General features: G+C 36.7%; 2 protein-coding genes across 2 annotated transcripts; both read right to left on the bottom strand.

The window, feature by feature from the left end:
* Nucleotides 1-205: 205 nt before the first annotated feature.
* LOC122011462 (EPIDERMAL PATTERNING FACTOR-like protein 4) lies at nt 206-1,547 on the bottom strand. Its single transcript, XM_042567857.1, has 3 exons — nt 836-1,547; nt 701-735; nt 206-470 (listed from the first exon to the last, which is right to left on the bottom strand). Exons 1-3 carry the CDS (start codon nt 1,029-1,031, stop codon nt 252-254), a joined length of 450 nt encoding a protein of 149 aa, XP_042423791.1. The 5' UTR covers nt 1,032-1,547; the 3' UTR covers nt 206-251.
* Nucleotides 1,548-8,955: 7,408 nt separating this feature from the next.
* On the bottom strand, nt 8,956-10,177 carry LOC122011971 (UPF0047 protein YjbQ-like). Its single transcript, XM_042568415.1, has 4 exons — nt 9,926-10,177; nt 9,634-9,694; nt 9,440-9,534; nt 8,956-9,339 (listed from the first exon to the last, which is right to left on the bottom strand). The coding sequence occupies exons 1-4, from the start codon at nt 9,998-10,000 to the stop codon at nt 9,298-9,300; spliced, it is 273 nt and encodes a 90-aa protein (XP_042424349.1). The 5' UTR covers nt 10,001-10,177; the 3' UTR covers nt 8,956-9,297.
* Nucleotides 10,178-21,181: the final 11,004 nt, after the last annotated feature.

Genomic DNA, 21,181 nt, shown 5'->3' with positions numbered 1-21,181 from the left:
AATAAATAAATAAATTTTATTTAAACATTGACTCAATTCGACTATGCCTGGTCTCCAGTCTTGACTCTTGAATCTTGAGCACAATCACCTAGCAGCAAATGCAATCTTTTTTTCGCCTCATTTTAAAATTAAACGCTGTGTATATACACGTTAATGCGACAGAGTATAAAATACAGTATGGTTGATGTCTTCGATCTCAATCTTGTACACTCCCGATCTAAGCGACGAAGAGTAGGAGGATGCAGAAGCAGTCACGGCACGTAGAGGCGGCCGCGGCATCGGCATCGCCAGGCCTCCGGGTAGTACTCGGCGGCGTCCGCCTGCTGCTGTTGCCACGGCGGCACCGAGACATGCACCGGGTAGCAAGGGGTGCACGTGCCGCACCTGGACGTACACCGCGGCGGTCGCGACCCCGGCCCTATCAACAGACGATCCCTCCTCCGCCATCCTCCTGCTACATCCGCCGCCGCCTGCGCACGACAGCGAAGACAGAGGTCAGGTTTGCTTCAGTCATGGGAAAAAAAAAAGAACAGGCGTATTTTAGAACGAAAGGGAACGATTTCTTTAATATGCGCCTTCAAGCTCAGGACAGTGAAGTATTTTTTAATTAAACGCATAATTCAGGAAAACAGAGACTCAAATAGCAATTCTCGAGTAATTAATCTTGGTTATGATGGCAAACACAGGATCAAAATCTCACCTTATAATTGGAATGTCTTCTCCAGCTTGAGGCCTCTGCAATGGGGAACAGGAACTCAAAATGATCAGAGAACTCTTGCTCAACTTTCACTCATCCGAACCTTAAAACAGGGATTGTAACTTGGAGTTTGCTCACCTGAAGGAGCAGAATTAACTCCGCTGTGTCCTTCTGCGAAATTGAAAAGAGAGAAGACACAAAACGAAAGACAGCATAAAAGAGCCACCTTTAACGCCATCACTCGTTTAGAACTCCCTCTCCACCCCATGGATGACAAGTGGCTCTCGGAAACCCCAGAAGAACAGAGAAGAGGAGCTGTGAAATCTAGACACATTTATAGCTGCATCATTACGGGCAATATCTGGCTCTCGGCAATTGCAAACATACGAAGGATGTCAAGCTAGTCTTAAAATGTTCTCAGGAGATGGGGCAGATCTCACGGGTTCTTGAGCTGCAGAACAGCTCTCAGCTGGTAATGAAGACAAACAGTAGAGTCTGGACAAAGTAGCTTATAACTGGAGCTTGCATCAAATCGTCCACCTCCAACTATAAGCATTAATAAGATTTATATCCTATTCCTGCTTTATTTATTTATTTTCCTTTCCAGTTTCTGCCTCCTACTTTGACAGAAACAGAGAAAATGTAGGAGAAGGAGACAGCTACTGCCTGCTGCTGCTGTTGAGCTATTCGGTGAAATAGATAAGATTCGGATTCTCCACATGCGCCCCTACTGTTGGCCAGTCGCAAGCACCAATCAAAGAGCCGAATGTGTTCTTCTTCAATAATGAAGCTTTGAATCATAATTAAAGGCCATCGAGTTAAGTTTTGAAAAACTCAGAGATGCGATTGCATGTTCCATCGGATAGCAACCTTAAAGCTCCAGATGAAATAATGGCTGCCTTTTGACCGAAGAATGAAAGCTGTGGAAAACCCTTTTGCTCCCTCCTTTCACTTTTAAATGACCGCCCCTGCTAATGATTGCCTATTGATCAGATGAGGGTCTTTGGGCGATGAGGGTGGGTGGGGGATTCTGGACAAGGAGATAGAGTTGGTGTGGGACGGGGCGCCTTTGTTGCTATCTCTTCAGAGGACTGGGAAGTGCCCCCACGAGGCCGTTCAAATGTAGCAACGCGACAGGCGCGCGCACGATGGAACGGAGCTGGAGAGTGACCCGCCACTGCCACTGCCACTGCTTTGCATGGCCTCTGGGACAGAAACGTGGATGCTGCTGCTGTTGCTGGTGGTGGGAGTGGGAGACGCTCAGTTTTGACTCAGGTCGAGTTCTTTTCCCTTGTCCCATTTGAATTAAGTGCACGAAACGCATCATGCTGATAAAAATGATCCGTCTATATTTTAATTTTTAACCCAAAAATGACAATTAGATTCAATGTACTTAGGTGACGTTTAATTTAAGAGTTTAAAATTGAAGACATGAATTCATTTCTAAATTTTATATTTGGACAATTGGAATAGAATTAAGATTTTGAAATGAAATCTAAAAATTTGAATATTGATAAAATCTATCTTTCCTTTTGATTTTTGATAGAAATAGAATGAAAATTAAATTTCGGATAAAAATATCTTTAATATATTTATTTAATTTTTTTTATTTTACTTTCTCTCTCTTTGTTTTCTCTCATTATACTTTCTCTCCTCATTCTCTCATCATACTCTCTCTCAACATACTTTCTCTCTCCTCATGTTCTACCATTTTCTCCCTATTCTCTCACATCACATACTTTCTCTTCTCATTTTTTCTCCCTTCATTCTCTTCCTTTACACTTTCTCTTTCATTACACTTTCTCTCCCATTACTAACTCTCTCCTTATTTTTTTCATTTCATTTTCTTTCTCATCATACATTCTCTCTCTTCAATATCTCTTATCATACTTTCTCTGTCCCCTCGGATAGATCTAGTGGCTAGCACATTAGGTGTTGCCACCATGAGGTCTGGGGTTCAAATCTTGGCAAAGTCGATGTAAATATCTCAGTCACTATTCCAAAGGCTAGTACCCGTCCGTAATTTACCCCCTCTGTGTTGGCCCTGGCACGGGTTGGCGGTGTTGGTTGCTACTCGGAAAGCCTAGAGGTTCCACTGTACAAAAATTTTGTACAAAGGTCTGAACCTTTTCCTAGCTACCATGTGTTCTTTTAAATTAAATTTTGGATCGCCTGCGGAACTTAACACATTTGATCCAAAACTTAATCTATTTGTTCTTTTAGGTTTAGACTTGGATCTCCTGCGGAACTTAACACGTTCGATCCAAATCACCTTAAGTTATTAATTCCATTAAATATTAATTTCCATAATTGGTTCCCAGTACTGACGTGGCGAGGCACATGACCTTCTTGGATATGGGAGCAACCACCACCGACTAGACAAAACCTTTTATGGAAAGCTAATATTTAATTTCCTAAAATAACTTTAGGTTAACCGAAAAAAACAATCAAATCACAAGGAAAAATAAATCAAAAGAACACAACATCGAAAAACATATTCGAAATACTAGAACGTAAGCCTCTTGTATTTGGTATTATTTCCATAAATAACTAGTATGATGCGGAAAGGAAAAATTACTAGTTATACCTTCTAGAAAGACCTCTTGATCTTCTACCGTATTCCTCTTCTAACCTCGGACGTTGTGTGGGCAACGATCTTCCGAGATGAGAAACCACCAACCACCTTCTTCTCCTCCTAGCTAGGTTCGGCCAACAATAAGGAAGCTTCACCAAGGAAGAAGATCAAAACACCAACCAAGCTCCAAGAGATGCTAGCTTTCTCTCCTTCTTCTTCTTCTTCTCCAAGTAGTATCTGACCTCCACAAAAACTCCAAGCAATAGGGATGTTTCGGCCACCACAAGAGGAAGAGAGGGAGAGGATGATGATGGCCGGCCACACCAAGGAACAAAAGAGGGAGAGAAATAATAGAGCTTGTATCTCATGAAGGCACCCCCACCCCTTCTTTTATATTCCTTGGCCTAGGCAAATTAGGAAATTTAATTACAATAAAATTCCCTTAATTTCCTTGACATGATTTAATTGAGAAAAATAAAATAAAATTTCCAATTAAAACAATATTGGCTGGCCACATCAAAAGAAATAAATTAGACAAGTTTTAATCAACAAATTAAAACTTCCTAATTTGTTTCCGGAAATTTTAAAAACAAAATTTCTCTTCAAAAATCTCTTCATGGTTGATAAAAAGAAATTTCTATAATTTTAATTTAACAATATGTGAATAATTTTTTAAGAGAAAATAAAATATCTCACCAATCTACAAATAAGGAAAGAGATCTAATCTCTTTCTTTAATCTTTTGTAGATCTTTTACAAGAGAGATATTTTAATTTTAATTCTCTTTAATAAATTATATCTTCCACATAATAAAAATTAAAATTAAAATCCTTTTTAATTTAATATGGCCGACCCCTCTAGCTTGGGTTCAAGCTAGGGCCGGCCACACCAATTTATGCTTAGGCCGGCCCTAGCTTGGTTCCCAAGCTAGCTTGGCCGGCCCCTATTAGGTGGGTATAGAAAGTGGGTATAGGTGGGTATAGTACTCTATAAATAAGAGGCTACGATAGGGACCGAGAGGAGGAATTGGTTTTGGTCTCCCGATAAAATTAAGCATCCCGTGTTCGCCCCGAACACACAACTTAATTTTATCAATAATAATTCATTCCACTAGAGAACTATTATTGAACTACCGCACCAATCCCAAATTACATTTTTTGGGCTCCTTCTTATTATGAGTGTGTTAGTCTCCCTGTGTTTAAGATATCGAATGTCCACTAATTAAGTGAGTTACTGACAACTCATTTAATTAATATCTTAATACAAGAGTAGTACCACTCAACCTTATCATCATGTCGGACTAAATCCACCTGCAGGGTTTAACATGACAATCCTTATGAGCTCCTCTTGAGGACATTATCAACCTAGTATCTCTAGGACACAGTTTCCTTCTATAATCAACAACACACACTATAAGTGATATCATTTCCCAACTTATCGGGCTTATTGATTCATCGAACTAAATCTCACCCATTGATAAATTAAAGAAATAAATATCAAATATATGTGCTTGTTATTATATTAGGATTAAGCGCACACACTTCCATAATAACCGAGGTCTTTGTTTCTTTATAAAGTCAGTATAAAAGAAACGACCTCAAATGGTCCTACTCATTATACTCTAAGTGTACTAGTGTAATTATACAGTCAAGATAAACTGATACCTAATTACACTATGACCTTCTAATGGTTTGTTCCTTTCCATTTTGGTCGTGAGCTACTGTTTATAATTTATAAGGTACTGATAACATTATCTTCTGCATGTGGCACCACATACTATGTTATCTACAGTATAAATTAATTGAACAACTACAACTAAATGTAGACAATTTGACCAAATGTGATTCTTTATTCATAATGAATGTTTACAAAACTTAGGCTTTCAGTATACACTCCAACAGGCGGGGGCGTTGGCGGCGAGCGTATTCGCCTTTTGCCACCATACTCTCTCTTCTCATTTTTTATCATCACACTTTCTCTCTCTTCATTATCTCCCATCACACTCTCTCTCCTTATTTTCTGTCATTACACTTCTCTTTCATCACACTTTTTCTGCCATTATATACACACTTTCTCTCCATTTTCTTTCTCATTATACTTTCTCTCTTCTCAATCTTTCTTATCATACTCTCTCTCCTCATTTTCTATCATCATCATACTTTCTCTCTCTTCATTCTCTCTCATCACATTCTCTCTCCTTATTTTTCTCTCATCACACTTTCCCTCTCTTCATTTTTCTCATCACACTTTATCTCTTATCATAATTTCTCTCTCCTCAATCTATCCTTATTTTCTCTCATCACACTTTCTCTCTCTTCATTTTTTCCTATCACACTTTCTCTCTCAGCACACTTTCTCTGTCATCATACTTTTCTCTCCTCAATTTCTCCTATCATGTTCTCTCTCCTCATTTTCCTTCGCCATACTTTCTCTCTCTTTATTTTTTCCCATCATCTCTCATCATATTTTTCTCTCACATCTAATTTTTTTTATTTATTTTCCTCTAAAGGTAAAAAAAGAAAATTTAGGTTCATTCTGATTGAAAATATTAAACTAACCAAACATTATTTTTAAAAATGATATTCAAGCTCATACTTATTCCCATTCCATAATTAATATTATAAGGGGTGTTTGGTTGATGTGTTTGAAAACGAGGGAATAGAATGATAGTAAAAGATAGTATTTGGACTGTAGGTTTGAAAATGAAAATTTGAGAATAATTTCTAGATTTATGGGAATAACAAAATACATATAACTAGGTAAATTTTATTTTCATCCTCATTCTCATTCCATCTTATTATCAAACTCATACTTATAGTCATTCTTATCATTTAATCAAATGTCACCTAATACTCATTCCTATTTTTATTCCTAGGAATGAACTAAATATCACCTTAGTTTAACTTATTAAAAATAATTATTTACCATTTTAATAGGTCTAAAACTAGTCTTATCACCGTCTCGATCAGAAAATTTTAATAGATAAAAATAATTGGCTTGATTTTCAAATGATCAAATCGATATATCAATCAAATCATAAAATATTTTTAAAATTTAAATAATTAAATTTGATATCTAAAATAATTTTTTAATATTTTAATCTACCCTAATAATAATCTGTCTAGTTTATGTGAATACGCTACTTAAATGCAATTGCATGGTATTTATTGTGTTTTTATATAAATAATTATTATATTACATCAAATTATAATATAATAAAAGGAATATATTTTGTAGTTAAATTTATTTAGGTTACATATTTATTAATTGATGAATAAAATTAATAAACTATTATGATTAGTTTAATTTTGCCAATACATCCCATTGAGTCATTATTTGACACTAACAAATATCTCAGAATAGTAACGAAATTATTGAGGGAATAAATTTTTATAAATAAATACTAATAAAAATAATATTTCGTCAGTAATTACCAAGAGACATAAAGTTCTATTAGTAGAGCTAATCATAACTCGAGAATATTAACTTTATCGACAAATTTACCGACGGAATATGTGTTCTCTCGGTAATTACCGATGAAATTGTCATTCCATCAATAATACCTATTAGAAATTACCAACGGAATAGCTTTTCTGTCCGTAATTACCAACAAAATATGTGTTTCATCGGTAATATAGGGATTACTGATGGGTATCAAGTTCAGCCGGTAATTACCAACGGATGCCCGATGAACATAATTCCATCAGTAAGTTCGCATAAAATTGTAGGGCATGGCCCCGAATTTTCCTCACGCACGCGTTGGATCCCCAATCCCGATCTACTCTAGCGATTGCCAGTGAGTTCTCTCCTCCCCTCTCTCCCCGCTCTTCTCAACGTCGGCGACGACTGGCGGTTGGCACAACCCGCAACTGGTGGCTTTGTCGGCCGCTAGCACGCGTGCTACCGGTTGCTCACGCACTTGGTGGCTGTGTTAACCGCCAGCACACGGCTGGCGGCTGTGTCGGCCACCAGCATGCGGTTGGTGGTTGTAGTGGCCGCTAGCATGCGACTAGTGTCTGTATCGGCCGTCGTTGGTAGCTAGGTCGCCGATGCCGTTGGAGATTTTAAATTTTAGATCTTTCCTTATGTGGAAGCCATGGTTTTAAAAGAGGGTTTTAAAAGAGAGTTTTAAAAATTTTAAATCTTTCCTTTTATAGCTTTCTACAAAGGATTAAGAGAAATATTTGATATCTTTAGTTAAAAGAAAGATTTTAATTTTTGATAAAACTTTCCTTTTTAGCAATCATCCACATGTTTTAAAAGAAATATTTTAATTTATATAATTTCTCTTTTACAACCAACAAGGGATTTAAAGAAAGAAATTTTTAATTAAAATTTTTTACCGGAAACAAATAAGGAAGTTTTAATTTCATGTTTAAAACTTTCCTTGTTTGAAATTAAAGGGGTGGTCGGCCATGACAAGAAGAAAAGAAAGTTTTAATTTTTTGTTTTAAAACTTTTCTTTTTAGTCATTGGCAAGGAATATAAGGAAGTTTTAATTATGTTTAAAACTTTCCTTATTTACCAAGACCAAGGAATATAAAAGAGAGGGTAGAGGTGTCTCACCTCACAACACATCTAGTATTCTTCCTCTCTTATTCCTTGTGGTCGGCCCTTCTTATTCTCCTTCTCTTCCTCTTTGGTGGTCGGTGGCATCATCTCTTGGAGTTTGGTGGTTGGCCGGATTTTGCTTGAAGGAGGAGTAGAGAAATGAGGCATTGTTTCCTAACATCCCTTGGAGATTGGTTGGTGACCGAAACTCATCATCCTTTGGAGGTTGTTGGTGGCCAAAACTTGGAAGCTAGAAGAGAAGGCTCGGGTGGATTTCCTCTTGGAAGATCGTCGCCCACACGACGTCTAAGAGAAGTAGAGGAATACAATAGAAGATCGAGAAGTCTATAAGCTACGAAAAGTATAACTAGTTATAAGTTTTCGCATCATAACTAGTGCATCCTTTTTGTATAGATCTTATAAAACCAAACACAAGAGGTTATCGGTTTAGTTACTACAAGAAAAAAGCTAAACAACAACGCTTTTTTGGCGTTGTCGTATGTACTTAAAAAGTGATGTTGTAGATGGTGTTGTAGAAAGTCATATCAAAGACAACGCTTTAAAAGCGTTGTGGTTGGTCACAAAGACAACGCTTTTTAAGCGTTGTCTTTTCGTTCTTAAAAAGCGTTGTTATAGATGTTGTTGTAAAAATGCACATATCAAAGACAACGCTTTAAAAGCGTTGTGGTTGGTCTCAAAGACATTGTTTTTTAAGCGTTGTCTTTTATTACTTAAAAACGTTGTCTTTTTAAATTTATAAAAAATAGTGTTTTTCTTAATTAAATAGCAAAAATTATAAAAAAATACTCAAAATTTACATATAATTGAATATCCACAACCACAATCATTTTTATAATAAGACTATTTAACAAATAAATAAAACTTTATATTATACAAACAAAATGTATACATATTGATCCACTAATTAATTTTGTATCATACAAGTTATCCTTAACTTCATGACAATAATTTTTCAAACACACAAGTTTTACAAAACCTCATCATTGACTCTTCTTTAAGATTGCTGGACTTAATCTTAAAGGATCCATATCCAGTAGAGAGCAACCTATACATCACATTGAAACAAAATGATCAAAAGTTACAAGGTAATAGTGTGAAGTGCTACATAATAGAACAAGTTTCTATGCTTCCTCAAAATGGAGAGAAATCAATTGTGTGCTTTCCTTAAAGAAGAGAAGAACCATTCCTGTCTTATTGAAACAGAAAGATAAAGCATGATTAATAGTCTTGCTGCTATTATTCGAGAAGGATGGTCGCTTGATTAGAAGAATTATACATAGGGAATGGCAATCATAAGCTCTTCTACAATATTTAATGCCAAGATCAGCACAGCAGTTCAATAAATCGTAACTGCTTTATCAGCTGATACTGATTTTTCTGGCAATTGCCAGAGATGAAAGAAGGCTATTTCAGTATTGGGTGTTAATGAAATTGGGAGGCTGCAATTTTCACGTTTACTCACCTTCCAATGTGTGCTTCCACGGTGCAGATCGACCCTAACACAATAAGCAAAGGATGAATCATAAGTAAATCGTCAAAAAAAAAAATCCAATTCTATATTTTGCAGTAATCACTAAAGGGATCTATGAATATCACCTCTGGCACAATCCGATTCAGAAATGTTTCAGTGTCGCTCTGAACATCAGAGTCATAATTCTCATTTATGGTGAGAGAAGCACTTGTATGTTGCACTGAACAAGTATTTAACCTTCTGATCAGAAGAACAGCAGCAAAATGCAACGGACAATTTGTTTTTAATAAAATTGTAATCGCAGTCAACGAAAACTCACGGAAAAGATGAGCAAGGCCGCATTTGAAGCCCGACAAATCTTGTTGTATCTCTTCAACAATCTGGCACAACACCAGAAGCATACGAGTTATGTTTCATCACATTTTCCTATACATCGAGCGTCCATCAGTAAGAAATATAAGAGATCAAGTACAACCAAACGCATCTATCGATTGACCAGTGGATCATTTTCCAAACACAACAGGAAAAAAATTGCTTTTTACTGATTAATAAGGGAGATAAAATCAAGAAATGATCGGAAGAAAAAGAGACAGATTTGGGGGCGATTGAACCTTGGGGGTGATGAGATGGCATCCGCGCCTCTGAGCAGGGACGACGACGGTCTTCTGTGCCCACTTGGCGGCCATGGCCTCAGAGACAGCACTAGAAATGCCGGCGGCGGCCACGACAAGTGTACGAGGGCCCTTCTGGGATCTCAAACGGGGGATCGCATGGAATTGCTTCTTTAAGTCCAGCAATCTCTTCTTCTGAAAGGCTTTCAGCTATCACTCTTAGAGCCATCTTCTTCAACTTGTCATCAGCACACCTGGGGTTGTAGGCAATCAAGAAATTTTGTATGAAAACTTTCATACATGTAAATCTCGTACTAAATAATATGTCAATGTTATATATACATGTAATTCATACCGTAAGTGTGTTTATATCGTAACTGACAAGTTTTCTTTAGGGCCAACTTCTACTCAAGCTCTTTAAACACTGCATCAAAATAAAAAAATTGGCATTAGTTCTGTGCTAAATGAAAATCATATTTAGAGGAAAAAGCGGGAGTGCTGTAGATGGATATATTAACCAAGCATATTAATGTTTGACCTGTCTTTACAAGTTCTAAGCATATATATTAACCAAGCATATAACCTAAGAGGAATAAGTTACAAAATGCTACTTGATGTTTGACCTGTCTTTATTGGATTTTGCGGCCCCGGTCTTCTTGTAGCCAGGTACAATGTAATACTTGATGTTGACTCTACCTTTGCAGTTGTTTCGGCTTGAGGAGTGGCAAAGAATGGTGGAGTAGAGGATGGATTTCAGGTATTCATCCATGCCATCGAGGAAATGACTCCAGTAGGTGACTAGCATGTTGACCAGGGCATGCTTGGAGAAGATGACTTGTTTCAGAAGCTTTTTAGATCAAAGATACGAAGTGCATTGTTATAAAACTAGATGCACGAACACTTGCTTATACGGTTCTTGAAATAAAATACATTCGTAACCGTCACTAGCCCAAGCTCAATAAGGAAAATTCACGGTAAATGTGCATAGTATACCTCAGATACTGCAGATGATAGGGAAGGCCAAAAGACAGTTTGACGCAAATATTGAGATTGCCCAAGCCAATCCATGGTACTAATCCTGACAGCTCCTCCAAATCAAGGGATTCACTTCAACTTTCCTAAACCAAAGAAGAAACAGATGGATTACAAAAGAAAACAATTTGCACCATCAAACTGAAACTTATAATAAGCCTTAATAAATTAATGAAAAAAGAATTGTTTAGAAGTTCACTGAGAAACATATGAAAATACAACAAATGCAACTGCAAAAAAAAATAAAAAACTAGTATCCAATTAACTTTTTTTTATACTTTCAGATCAAAAGGTCAAATTTATATACTTTGGTTCATGTTCAAGCAAGAGGATAACAATCTCATCGACAGTTAGTATTTCCTTTTAATATAGAACACTAAAAAGAAGGAATATCAATGATGAAACAAACCTGAAAATGCGAGCTACTGAGGCAGCGAGCAATCTGCTTGAACAAGGTAATCATGCAGCGTTGGAACTCTGTCGTGAGCATCAAAGACCAAATATTACCAAATATTAAGATCACTGAATTGTCTGGACCACCACATAATTGAAGCTAATTGTCTGGAGTTGCAGGAAAGAATAATCAAAAGTAAAGTTGTTCCCAACCTCTCAAGTTCCGATTCATGAATCTTATGCTTTAATTCAAACTAAAACAGCACAAAGAGAATGCTCAAGGAGACAAGGAGCTTTATTTGTCACCAATCAAGTGGGAAAACATAATAGAAGCTTCAGAGCAGTGGTCTGGGGAACAACTTTACTGGCCCTTGGGTTACTGAAGCTTACAAATTGCTTTCAAACCTGGTTGATTTATCTGCATCTGTTCTATAGAAACTCTAGCTATCACCTCTAAGTTCTCAATGCATTCACCATTAATTGATTGCAGCAAAAGGAAACCACTGCATGTAATAGACTTTTCGACTTGATCTCTTCTCCAAGTAAGAACATTTCAAACCTAGATACCTAGTAAATCCACATCTGTTCTATATAAACTCGTCACCTCTAAGCTCTCAATGCATTCATTCACCATTTACTTCCTCAATACATGCTCTAGTACTGAGAATTCAAGCTATGCAAGGAATGGCTGTTAAACTCCTCATTGCACTGCTTGCCTTGGCTTCCTCACGCAAAGGGTATGCATGCATGCAACTTTACTCTCGAAAACTAGAAGATGTATTGAAGTCATTATCAGAAGAACATGAAAATTTACTTACAATCTTGTGTACTGTGTTCACCAAATCTTCACCTTCAAACTCTCCTCCTTTGTTGGCGCGTCCTTTCTTCCACATAATAGCTCTATTGATGTCATTATCATCACATAATTCAGTCCCCTACAACAAAGAAAAATCAAATAACAAATGTGAAATAATTTAATGTGAATCAATTAGAGGGTTCTTAGAGGAAATATATTTTAAAAATACTTACAGGAGGAAAGAAGGCACTACAAATTAGCTTAAGGGGATCACACTCTGGTTTAAATTAGCTCCTTATTTTATCATGTTAGAAGCAAGCTTATTAACGGAGCTTGATTAATGAGTATACCTATGCCCCTGACCCTGAATGAGGGGAATATTACAATATAGAGAAAGGATAGGCATGGAGTATGACAGGTTGTGTGGCTAGATTGATGCTTATTGAGCATGTGCATGCTTTAAATGTTTGTGCCACTAGCTAAAAGAGTAAATTTTATTGCTTAAAAGAATAACAAAATGTAAAATTGAATAGTAAAAATTCCTAGTACCAACCAAGAATAAAGGTATATATGAAGCATTAAATATAATCCTAAGTTAGGTTCAAATGCGCAAGAAATCACAAAGATTATGCTGAAAAATAGATCATTTTTAAGCAGGACATAATTTTGGAAGTCTAATTAAATCCGATATGTAATTATACACTAAAGCATTATATTTGCCCATGTAGAAAATCGCATGCAAAAATTGTAATCTGCAAACTAAATTGATAAGATTTTAACAACAAGATAAAACTTCATTATTGGAAAAAAGAAAGAAAGAAAGAAAGTTCGTTCTTTTGTTGTTAATTCCAACAAAGGAAAAATGAAATGAAAGGCAACGATGAGAACAGCACTTGTTAGATGTTACCCCCAACCAGAACCAGCTAGCCAACCAGATGAGATCGTTGGAACATTAAAACTCTGGTCAACTCCAAGATCCAGCAGCTCTATTCTCTCTACAATGAAAGCAGGACCCTTTGCCGACCTAATATAACAACGAACAGAGGTAAGTAACTACTGCTTTCTAACATTACTTTCTGTCAAAAATTGACCAACCAGATCAGCAAGAAGGGTGTTGAAGAGAAGGAAATGGTTGAGAGGTTTACCTTGGCTTAGTTTACGAATTGGGATGGAAGTCTCTGCCCTGTGCAAAACCCTAGCAGGAAGGCCTGCACGGTACAAAATTATTTATGATAGATAGGTTACAAAATCGAAAATGGGGCCAGCACAAAAAGGTAGACCACGCTCGTCCCCCCCGTGCGATCCCTTTACTACACCATAACTGATCCCATCTCTCTCGACTTGGAGGAGTTGGGCCGGCGTGAGGAGTTTTGCGTGAGGAGTTTGGGTCGAGATTAGGGTTCAGAGGAGATCACGCGGCAAGGAGAGGAGAAGGCGCTCGTGGAGAGGAGAAGGAGAGGAGAAGGCACTCGTGGAGAGGAGAACTCGTGGAGAGGAGTGGTGAGGAGAAGGCGCGCGCGCGTTGAGGGTTTAGAGTTTAGCAAAGCGAGGGCTGCGAATTTATTTTAAGTGAGTTTAGGGGAAACATACACAACACTTTAAAAAACGTTTTTTAAAAAAATGTTGTCTTTGACCATAAACAACAACACTAAAGACAACACTTCATTAAAAACCGTTGTCTTTAGTAAAAAGTAAATACCATAGACAACGCTTTTCACTAAAAGCGTTGTAAAACAAAGAACGACAACGTTTTTATTAAAAAGCGTTGTCTATTGGGTGTTGTTGAATGCAAAAATTCTTGTAGTTTAATTATAATTATCGTTTTTATTATCGATTTTCGTTTCGATTTCATGTTTCGATATTGTGCTTATATTGAGATCTCTATAGTTAAACCTAGTTTACTGTAAGAAGTTAAATATCCAATTTCTCTGTGAGGTTTTGTCTAGGAAGTGGTGGATGATCCCATACCCAAGAAGGCCTAGTGCCTCGCCATGTTTAACCTGTAAGCCGATTTTAGAAATAGATATTTGATAACTTATATAATAGGGTTTAAATTAGGAAGATCTCATCGGTTGAACTTGGAGTAAGAATGTTAAGTTTCGTTCCCAATCCAAATTTAAATTCTAAAGGGGAAATTTGGATTAATAATGTTAAGCATCGTTTGCAATCCAAATTTAACTTTAGTAGAGCACATGGGTAGCTAGGATAGTTCTATGCTTGTATAAATTTTTGTACAGGGGAACTAGGACGGTATTCCGAGTAGCAACCAACAGAAGGTGCCCCCAATGAGGTCCAAGGCACCTTCTATCGGATAAGTTTTATCCGCTATGGATAAAACTCTATCTGTAGCTAACGGCTATCAGAAGGAACCTCCAAAGGTTGGAAGGCGCCTTCCAGCCATGGAAGGTGTCTTCCAGCCATAGAAGGCGCCTTCTATATGGCAAATCAACTCCTTTACTGATCTCTTCACGTAGGTGATGCTCCGGCTAATCGGAGTTGAACTTACCCGAACCCAACTCTGACCTTCTCCTCGAGCAGCCTTCCTCTCCGGCTTCTCTTCCCTCAGACCGTTGCACGCGTCCTTCTCGTCCGCCAGTGTACTCTTCTACAACATCTCGTCTTTCGAATGTATCGAGTCTATCGACTCCCTTCCCGTGTCATCCTTCTCGCTAACTGTATCTTCCGCTCGATTTCTTATGTTTTTAAGCTCCTGCACACTTAAACACAAAGATCAAACACAACAAAACCTAACTGAACTTAGTTGAACACATCAAAATTACTCCGGAGTACTAATAATCTCTCCTTTTTTATGTGTATTAACCCAAGTTTAAGTTAGGGTTAAAATGCAATAATATAGTAAAGCAATAAACTAAACAAGTTAGTTGTAAAAATAAATATAAGGATAAAAATTATGGGAATTAAGTGAGTTAAAAAAAATAAAAGAATGTCCTTACTCCCCTTAACTTGTACCTTTTTCTCCCCCTTTGATCACATTAAAAAATAAAGAAGGAAAAATAACATAAACAAGTAGAAAATTTTAATATAAATTTCTAGGGGAACATAACAAGAAATATTAGTTTAATGGCAAAAGTAAAAGTTTTCAAATTTCTATTTACTTTAAAATTTTAAATTCAAATTTCTTTTAACAGTTAATATTATATTTTATCATTAAAAAAATTCAAATTTTAAGTCTGCAAAATAATTTTAAGTTTTAAAATATGCTTTTCGTTAAAAAAAATACCCAATAGAAAAAAAAAACTTTTAAAAAAAAATAGTTTGCAGATTAAATCATCGGATAGTATAAAAAATTTTAACTCGGAATACAAATAGAAAAAAAAATATTTTTCTAATTGAGACAATTTCAAAAAAGATGAATTTTAATCTAAAAAGGATTTTAGAACCTAATATAGGTTCCTATCTACTAGATTTATTAAAAATTTTAGAGGTACATAGTTTCTAGGGATTTTCTTGATCTGCCCCTAGTGATTTCTAATGTAGCAGTTGATTCTACTATAATTTCTAAATTTTGATTTTTGGCAACTATTCAAATTCAAACATGCATAGTCATTTCCTAATTTTTCTATTTGTACTTTCAATTTATCATTTTCTATTCTTAGATTATCATACATTATTATGGGGCATGAATTAGCTAAGGTTAGTTTTATCTTAGCATTTTCTTTTTCTAGTTTTATTAAATCCTTGGAGAGTATCTTAATAAATTGAAATGACTTTTCAGAAGATAAGGCATATACCTTACTTACCTCATATTCTGATACTTTCCCTTCATCGAAGCTTTCTTCTGAAGATCCTCCCTCTTCATCAATGCTTATCTCTGAACTGTTTTCATCTTCTTCTTGGTGGTCGGTCGGTAGAGCTAGCCCAGCATAGGCCTTGATCTCAAACTCAGAGGACGAAGATTTATTCCATGTTGCCTTTAAATTCTTGAGCTTCGATCTTGTTGATCTTTTCCCTTTGTCTTTCTCCTTTTTCAATTTGGGCAGTCGTCCTTGATGTGCCATTCTTCTTGGCAATTATAACATTGAATCTTCCTTTTTCTCCGAAAGTCTTTTTTTGTCTATGACTTGAATTTATTAGGTTTAATAAATCTATTAAATTTTCCTACCAATAATGCTTCATCTGCATCGATGGATGCTTCGAAGTCTGAATCTGGTCCGCCCTTTTGGGCTTGCAGTACTAGGTTCTGACTTGGTTCCTTTCTTTATCCTGCACACTGAGACTAATGTAATTTGAAAGTGGAAAAAAGATTTTCTAATGCTTATATCGAGATCTTTGGAGGTATCGTAGGAGTCTACTATAGATGTCCATTTCGATGTTCTTAGGAATGCATTTAAGGCATACCTTTGCGTATCCCGATTAGTTACTGTTTCTCCGAGGTTTGTTAATCCGATGATTAGCTCCTTGATTCTTCCGTGTAAATAAGAAACTGATTCGCCTTCTACCATCTAGAGGTTGTTGATTTGGTTCCAGAGCAGTCTCGTCTCTCAAGCTTTTCTTCGGGTGTTCCTTCGTATAGCTCCAGGAACTTCTCCCAAAGATCCTTTACTGATTCGTAGGCGCCGATTTTCTGCTAACTTCCTGCAGAGGTAGCTCGCTCAGCAAATGGAATTCAGCTCATCCGTTAGCTACGAAGTCTGCTTGTGCTTTCTTTGTCCATGAATGCTCCTCTTTCTCAGCTCCTTGTTGGTCCATGGGGGCTACACAACCATATTTCATAATTAAGAGAATTTTAAAATCTATTTTAAAAAATACCTCCATATAACGTTCCATTGCAGGAAGTCTCTCTCGAACTTCAACGGATAAATGCTTGGTCTGACCATCGTTTTTGTAGTTCAATCGGCGGTTAGTCTTTCTGAAGTGGTTGGGCTCTGATACCACTTGTTAGTGCAACGGGGCCAACAAGAAAGAGTGAACTACCTACAAGGATAAAGATAACCTCTTCTCATTCTTTTTCCTTGATTAGTAACACAATTATAATAAACAGAATAATAAAACTGAACAATTCAAGGAAAGTAAGAGGACAATCTATTTACTTGGTTACAACCTAGGTGGTTGTTAATCCAATGCATTGAGGATAGCTCTAATAGAAAAACTCCTTTGTTGAAGGCGGAGTAGCCTCTTATAGACGTTGACAGCTCACAGAATGACTAGGAACTAGTGAATACAAGACTTGTAGTTCGGTTGTACTTTATGTCCTAGGTCCAGGGATCTTTTTATAGCCCTTGGAAAACTCTATCTGCAACTTGAAGGCACCTCCAATGAGGTCCAAGGCGCCTTCCGTCGAATAAGTTTTATCCACTGTGGATAAAACTCTATCCACGGCTAACAGCAATCGGAAGGCGCCTTCAAAGGTTGGAAGGTGTCATCCATACGGCAGATCAGCTCCTTTGCTTATCTCTTCGCGTGGGTGATGTTCCAGCTAACCGGAGTTGAGCTCACCCAAACCCAACTCCGACCTTCTCTTCAAGCAGCCTTCCTCCCTTGCTTCTTGTCTCTCAAACCACCGCGCATGTCCTTCTTGTCCGTCAGTATACTCTTCCGCAACATCTCGTCTTTCGGATGCACCGAGCCCATGGACTTCCTTCCTGTGCCATCCTTTTCGCTAGATGTGTCTTCCACGCAACTTCTTGTGTTCCTAAGCTCCTGCACACTTAGACACAAGGATCAAACACAACATGACCTAATTGAACTTAGTTGACCACATCAAAATTATCCCGGAGTATTAACACACTAAGGAGCCGAGGAGAGTCGAGGACGATCGGAGGAGAGCCGATCATGAGGCTCTCATGGCCCATATGTAAGCGATCATGGCTAATTTCACATAAACTCAAACACCACATGGTTTTGAGTCATAGGAGACTCAGGATCCATCAGACTGTGGTGATTAGCCATTTATGAAGTTTGTTCAACAAAAAATTAGTTTTTATTTATCCCAGTAAAATATATTTATTTTGTTTTGATATTCTAATCTGCTCATTTCTAACAATTGTATTACTATATGTTTCAAGAGTCCTGACCTAATGACATATTGATGATCATTATCATCTGCCTATTTCTATCCAAGTATCAAAATTAATTATACATATATATAAAAATTTTAATTATATATAAATATGATATAAATCTTCATATTTGATTTTTTACGGGTTTGCTATTATTATCTTAAATATGATGTATTCATGGATATTTGGATAATTTAACTTTTTTCTATTATAGCAATTTGTTTAGATTTTGTTTGTTTTATATGCTAATTGTGATAGTTGGATATTTAGATATTTTCTATAGTGTTTTCATAGTTTAGTGTGCTTATTTGTATAAATATTAGTTTATTTATGTTTTCGATACTATGGATTGTAAGAAATATTTGTATGGATTGTGAAGATGTATCAAATATATTTTTTTGTGTGGATTGTGTGAAATTTGATTATATGGATATAAATGTATGAAATGACATCGTTTGTAATGATTATTTTTGTATATATGGAAATTGTAAATAGAGTAGATACTAAATATAAATGGTTTTTTAAATTTTTTTTCTTTTACCGATATTATATCGATGGAATCTATATTCCATCGGTAAATATCGAAACTTTTTATCAACATAAAACATATTTTCTGTCGGTAAAATCGACATTTACTGACGGCAATTATCGTTGGAAACTTTGTTTCCGATGGTAAACTTTACTACGGAAATTTATTTTCTGTAGCAATTTTTACCAACGGAACGTTATATCCATCGGTAATCATCGACGGACCCTATATTCCATCAATAAATTATTTTCGATGAATCAATTTTTGATAAACTGGTTTCCGTCGTAATTCCGTCCCTAAACTTCTTCACCGATAGAATTACGACAAAATATTCCATCGGTAAAGTCGATTTTTTTTTATAGTGTGAGTTTATGTTTAACCATTCAACTCATAACAAACTTAGAACTTAAGTGAGTTGATTTATGGTTTAATTTTTACACCTCTTTTAATTATTCACTACAAAAGAAATGTCACATTTTGGGTCAAATTATGTGACAAATTTATAAAATATTTTTGTCGCAAAAAAGTTTGAGATGAATTTTGGATGAAATATTTTGCGTCACAAAATTGCCATTGTCAAATTATGCGACAAAAAAGAATTCAAATTCGTTGCCAAATTTGGCAACGAATTTGATTTTTGTCGCTAATTCTACAAAAATAAAATAAAATTCGTCGCAACATTCCCTTAGGTAACTCTTCGATGAAATTTATATTTCGTCCCAATTTTGACGATGAAAACAATTTTCGTCATAGATTTCACAACGAAATATATTCATCATTGAATGTGGGACGATCAAATTTGACGACGAATAATAATTTCGTGATAAATCTACAACGAACACTAATTTGCTAATTTGGACTATGATTAATAAATTTCATCCCAAATTTCATCCTAGATTCTAGGATGAATATGTGGATGGGACAAAATTAGGACGAAATGAATCATTAATAAGATTAATTAAGTTACCTGGGAGAGTAATTCTGATCTCCAGGTTAATTTCAATCATAAAGATAGGTAAAGCACACTAAACACACTAGCTACTTATATATATCCTTTTCCCTTTTCCATTTTCTCAAAATTAAGTAAAAGAATCTTCAAGAGAAAGAATCACAAATTCAACCGACGTCAGTGGCCAAATGTTACTCTGATCACACGTCGGATTCATATGACAGTGCAGTCGCGTGCTCTTCTTCTTCATCGGCAGCAGCATCACCGCTGGCGGTGGAGAACAACTCGTTGCAGAGCTCCCTGTAGAACCTGCTCACCAACTCCACGAACTCAGGAGACCTCAAGTTGCTCCAACACAAGAGCAGCTCCTCCACGTCCGCTAGATCCCTCACATTCCCTTCTTCCACCATCATCTCTAATAGATACTTCTCGAAGCTCAGGCACGCCGCCTCCGCGTGTCGTCGTCGAACTTAACTCCATTTTTACTAACCTCCCCTGCCGACGACGACTGAAATGGCGTGCAGTAACGTGGGTGCGGCATCTGCCTCTTCGCCATGTTGGAGTGCAGTATAAGGGGAGCATCATGAAGTTGAGTGCAGTTTAAGGAAGAGGAAGAATATGGTCGCTTTGTTGGTACTTTAATGCCACTTTCGATCCCTTGTGAGATTAGCTTTGTGTTTGCATGTCAGTAGTTGGTTGAAGTGGATGGGGTTTGATAAAGAGTTGACGGAGAAGGAAATGCCATAGAACGTATTGAGTGAAGAGCAAGGGAGTGGAGCTCGAATTGTTGTTAAACCAGATTAGACCTCCCGTTCATAGGCTAAGTTTACCAAGTCTTAGAAGTGACGAAATGGGCGATCAGATTGGGTTCAGCAGTCAGCCCATTGCTCCAATGTGTCTGGGCTTGACGAGCCCATTAAGGTAGCACCATAGGATTGGCGTATTTGATGAAGATTTCTCTCTTTATCAATGTCGTACGAAAGTTTTCAATTTACAATGCTACAATGGGACGGTTCGGCTACAGTGAGTTTGTACCAAGAAAACATTCCTTATGTTAAAAGGAAAAAAAAAAACAAAACCCTTCTGAAACCTAGAATGGTCCCTTTGGACCACTCTCTTTCTTCTGCATCAACTGCATAATTATCTCCATTTCCAAAATTAAAAATTATGATAATCCTGATACAAAGATGAGGAACCGATTCGTCTGGAAGTTGTTTTCAGAAAAAACAACATCGATTTGTCCTTTAAATTTGTCTATTTCTCATTCTTGCCCTCTATGCTCCCATGGCTCATCTCTGCACGTCTTCTGCCCACCTTCTATATCAACCTCCACAATGACAATCAGAACAACACACCAACAGAGAGGGAGAGAACAGAGAGTAGTTTAGTATAATGTGAGAGAGATTCATAGCTTATGTAGCTGACCATGGTTTTGAGCGTGTAGGTATCAGAGATGGGAAATTATAGGGTCCGTCTATCTGGTATGATACCAAATTCTTGGCTCTACAAGCTTAAATTTTTAGGCAGAGCTACGAAA

This window comes from Zingiber officinale, chromosome 8A (assembly GCF_018446385.1).
Source record: "Zingiber officinale cultivar Zhangliang chromosome 8A, Zo_v1.1, whole genome shotgun sequence".
NCBI lineage: Eukaryota > Viridiplantae > Streptophyta > Magnoliopsida > Zingiberales > Zingiberaceae > Zingiber > Zingiber officinale.
The sequence above is the reverse complement of the archived record's forward strand: the minus strand, read 5'-3'. Positions and strand labels throughout refer to the sequence as shown.

Bases quoted from the DNA above. Each gene is read 5' to 3' on its own strand.
- LOC122011971 (XM_042568415.1), bottom strand. From the start codon at position 10,000: ATGGCCGCCAAGTGGGCACAGAAGACCGTCGTCGTCCCTGCTCAGAGG. The intron at 9,695-9,925 runs GTTCAATCGCCC...GTGTTGTGCCAG, and splicing joins GCCATCTCATCACCCCCAAG to ATTGTTGAAGAGATACAACA. The intron at 9,340-9,439 runs GTGATATTCATA...TTATTGTGTTAG, and splicing joins TGAATCGGATTGTGCCAGAG to GGTCGATCTGCACCGTGGAA.
- LOC122011462 (XM_042567857.1), bottom strand. From the start codon at position 1,031: ATGTGTCTAGATTTCACAGCTCCTCTTCTCTGTTCTTCTGGGGTTTCC. The intron at 736-835 runs GTGAGCAAACTC...TCCCCATTGCAG, and splicing joins AGTTAATTCTGCTCCTTCAG to AGGCCTCAAGCTGGAGAAGA. The intron at 471-700 runs GTGAGATTTTGA...TGTCGTGCGCAG, and splicing joins GAAGACATTCCAATTATAAG to GCGGCGGCGGATGTAGCAGG.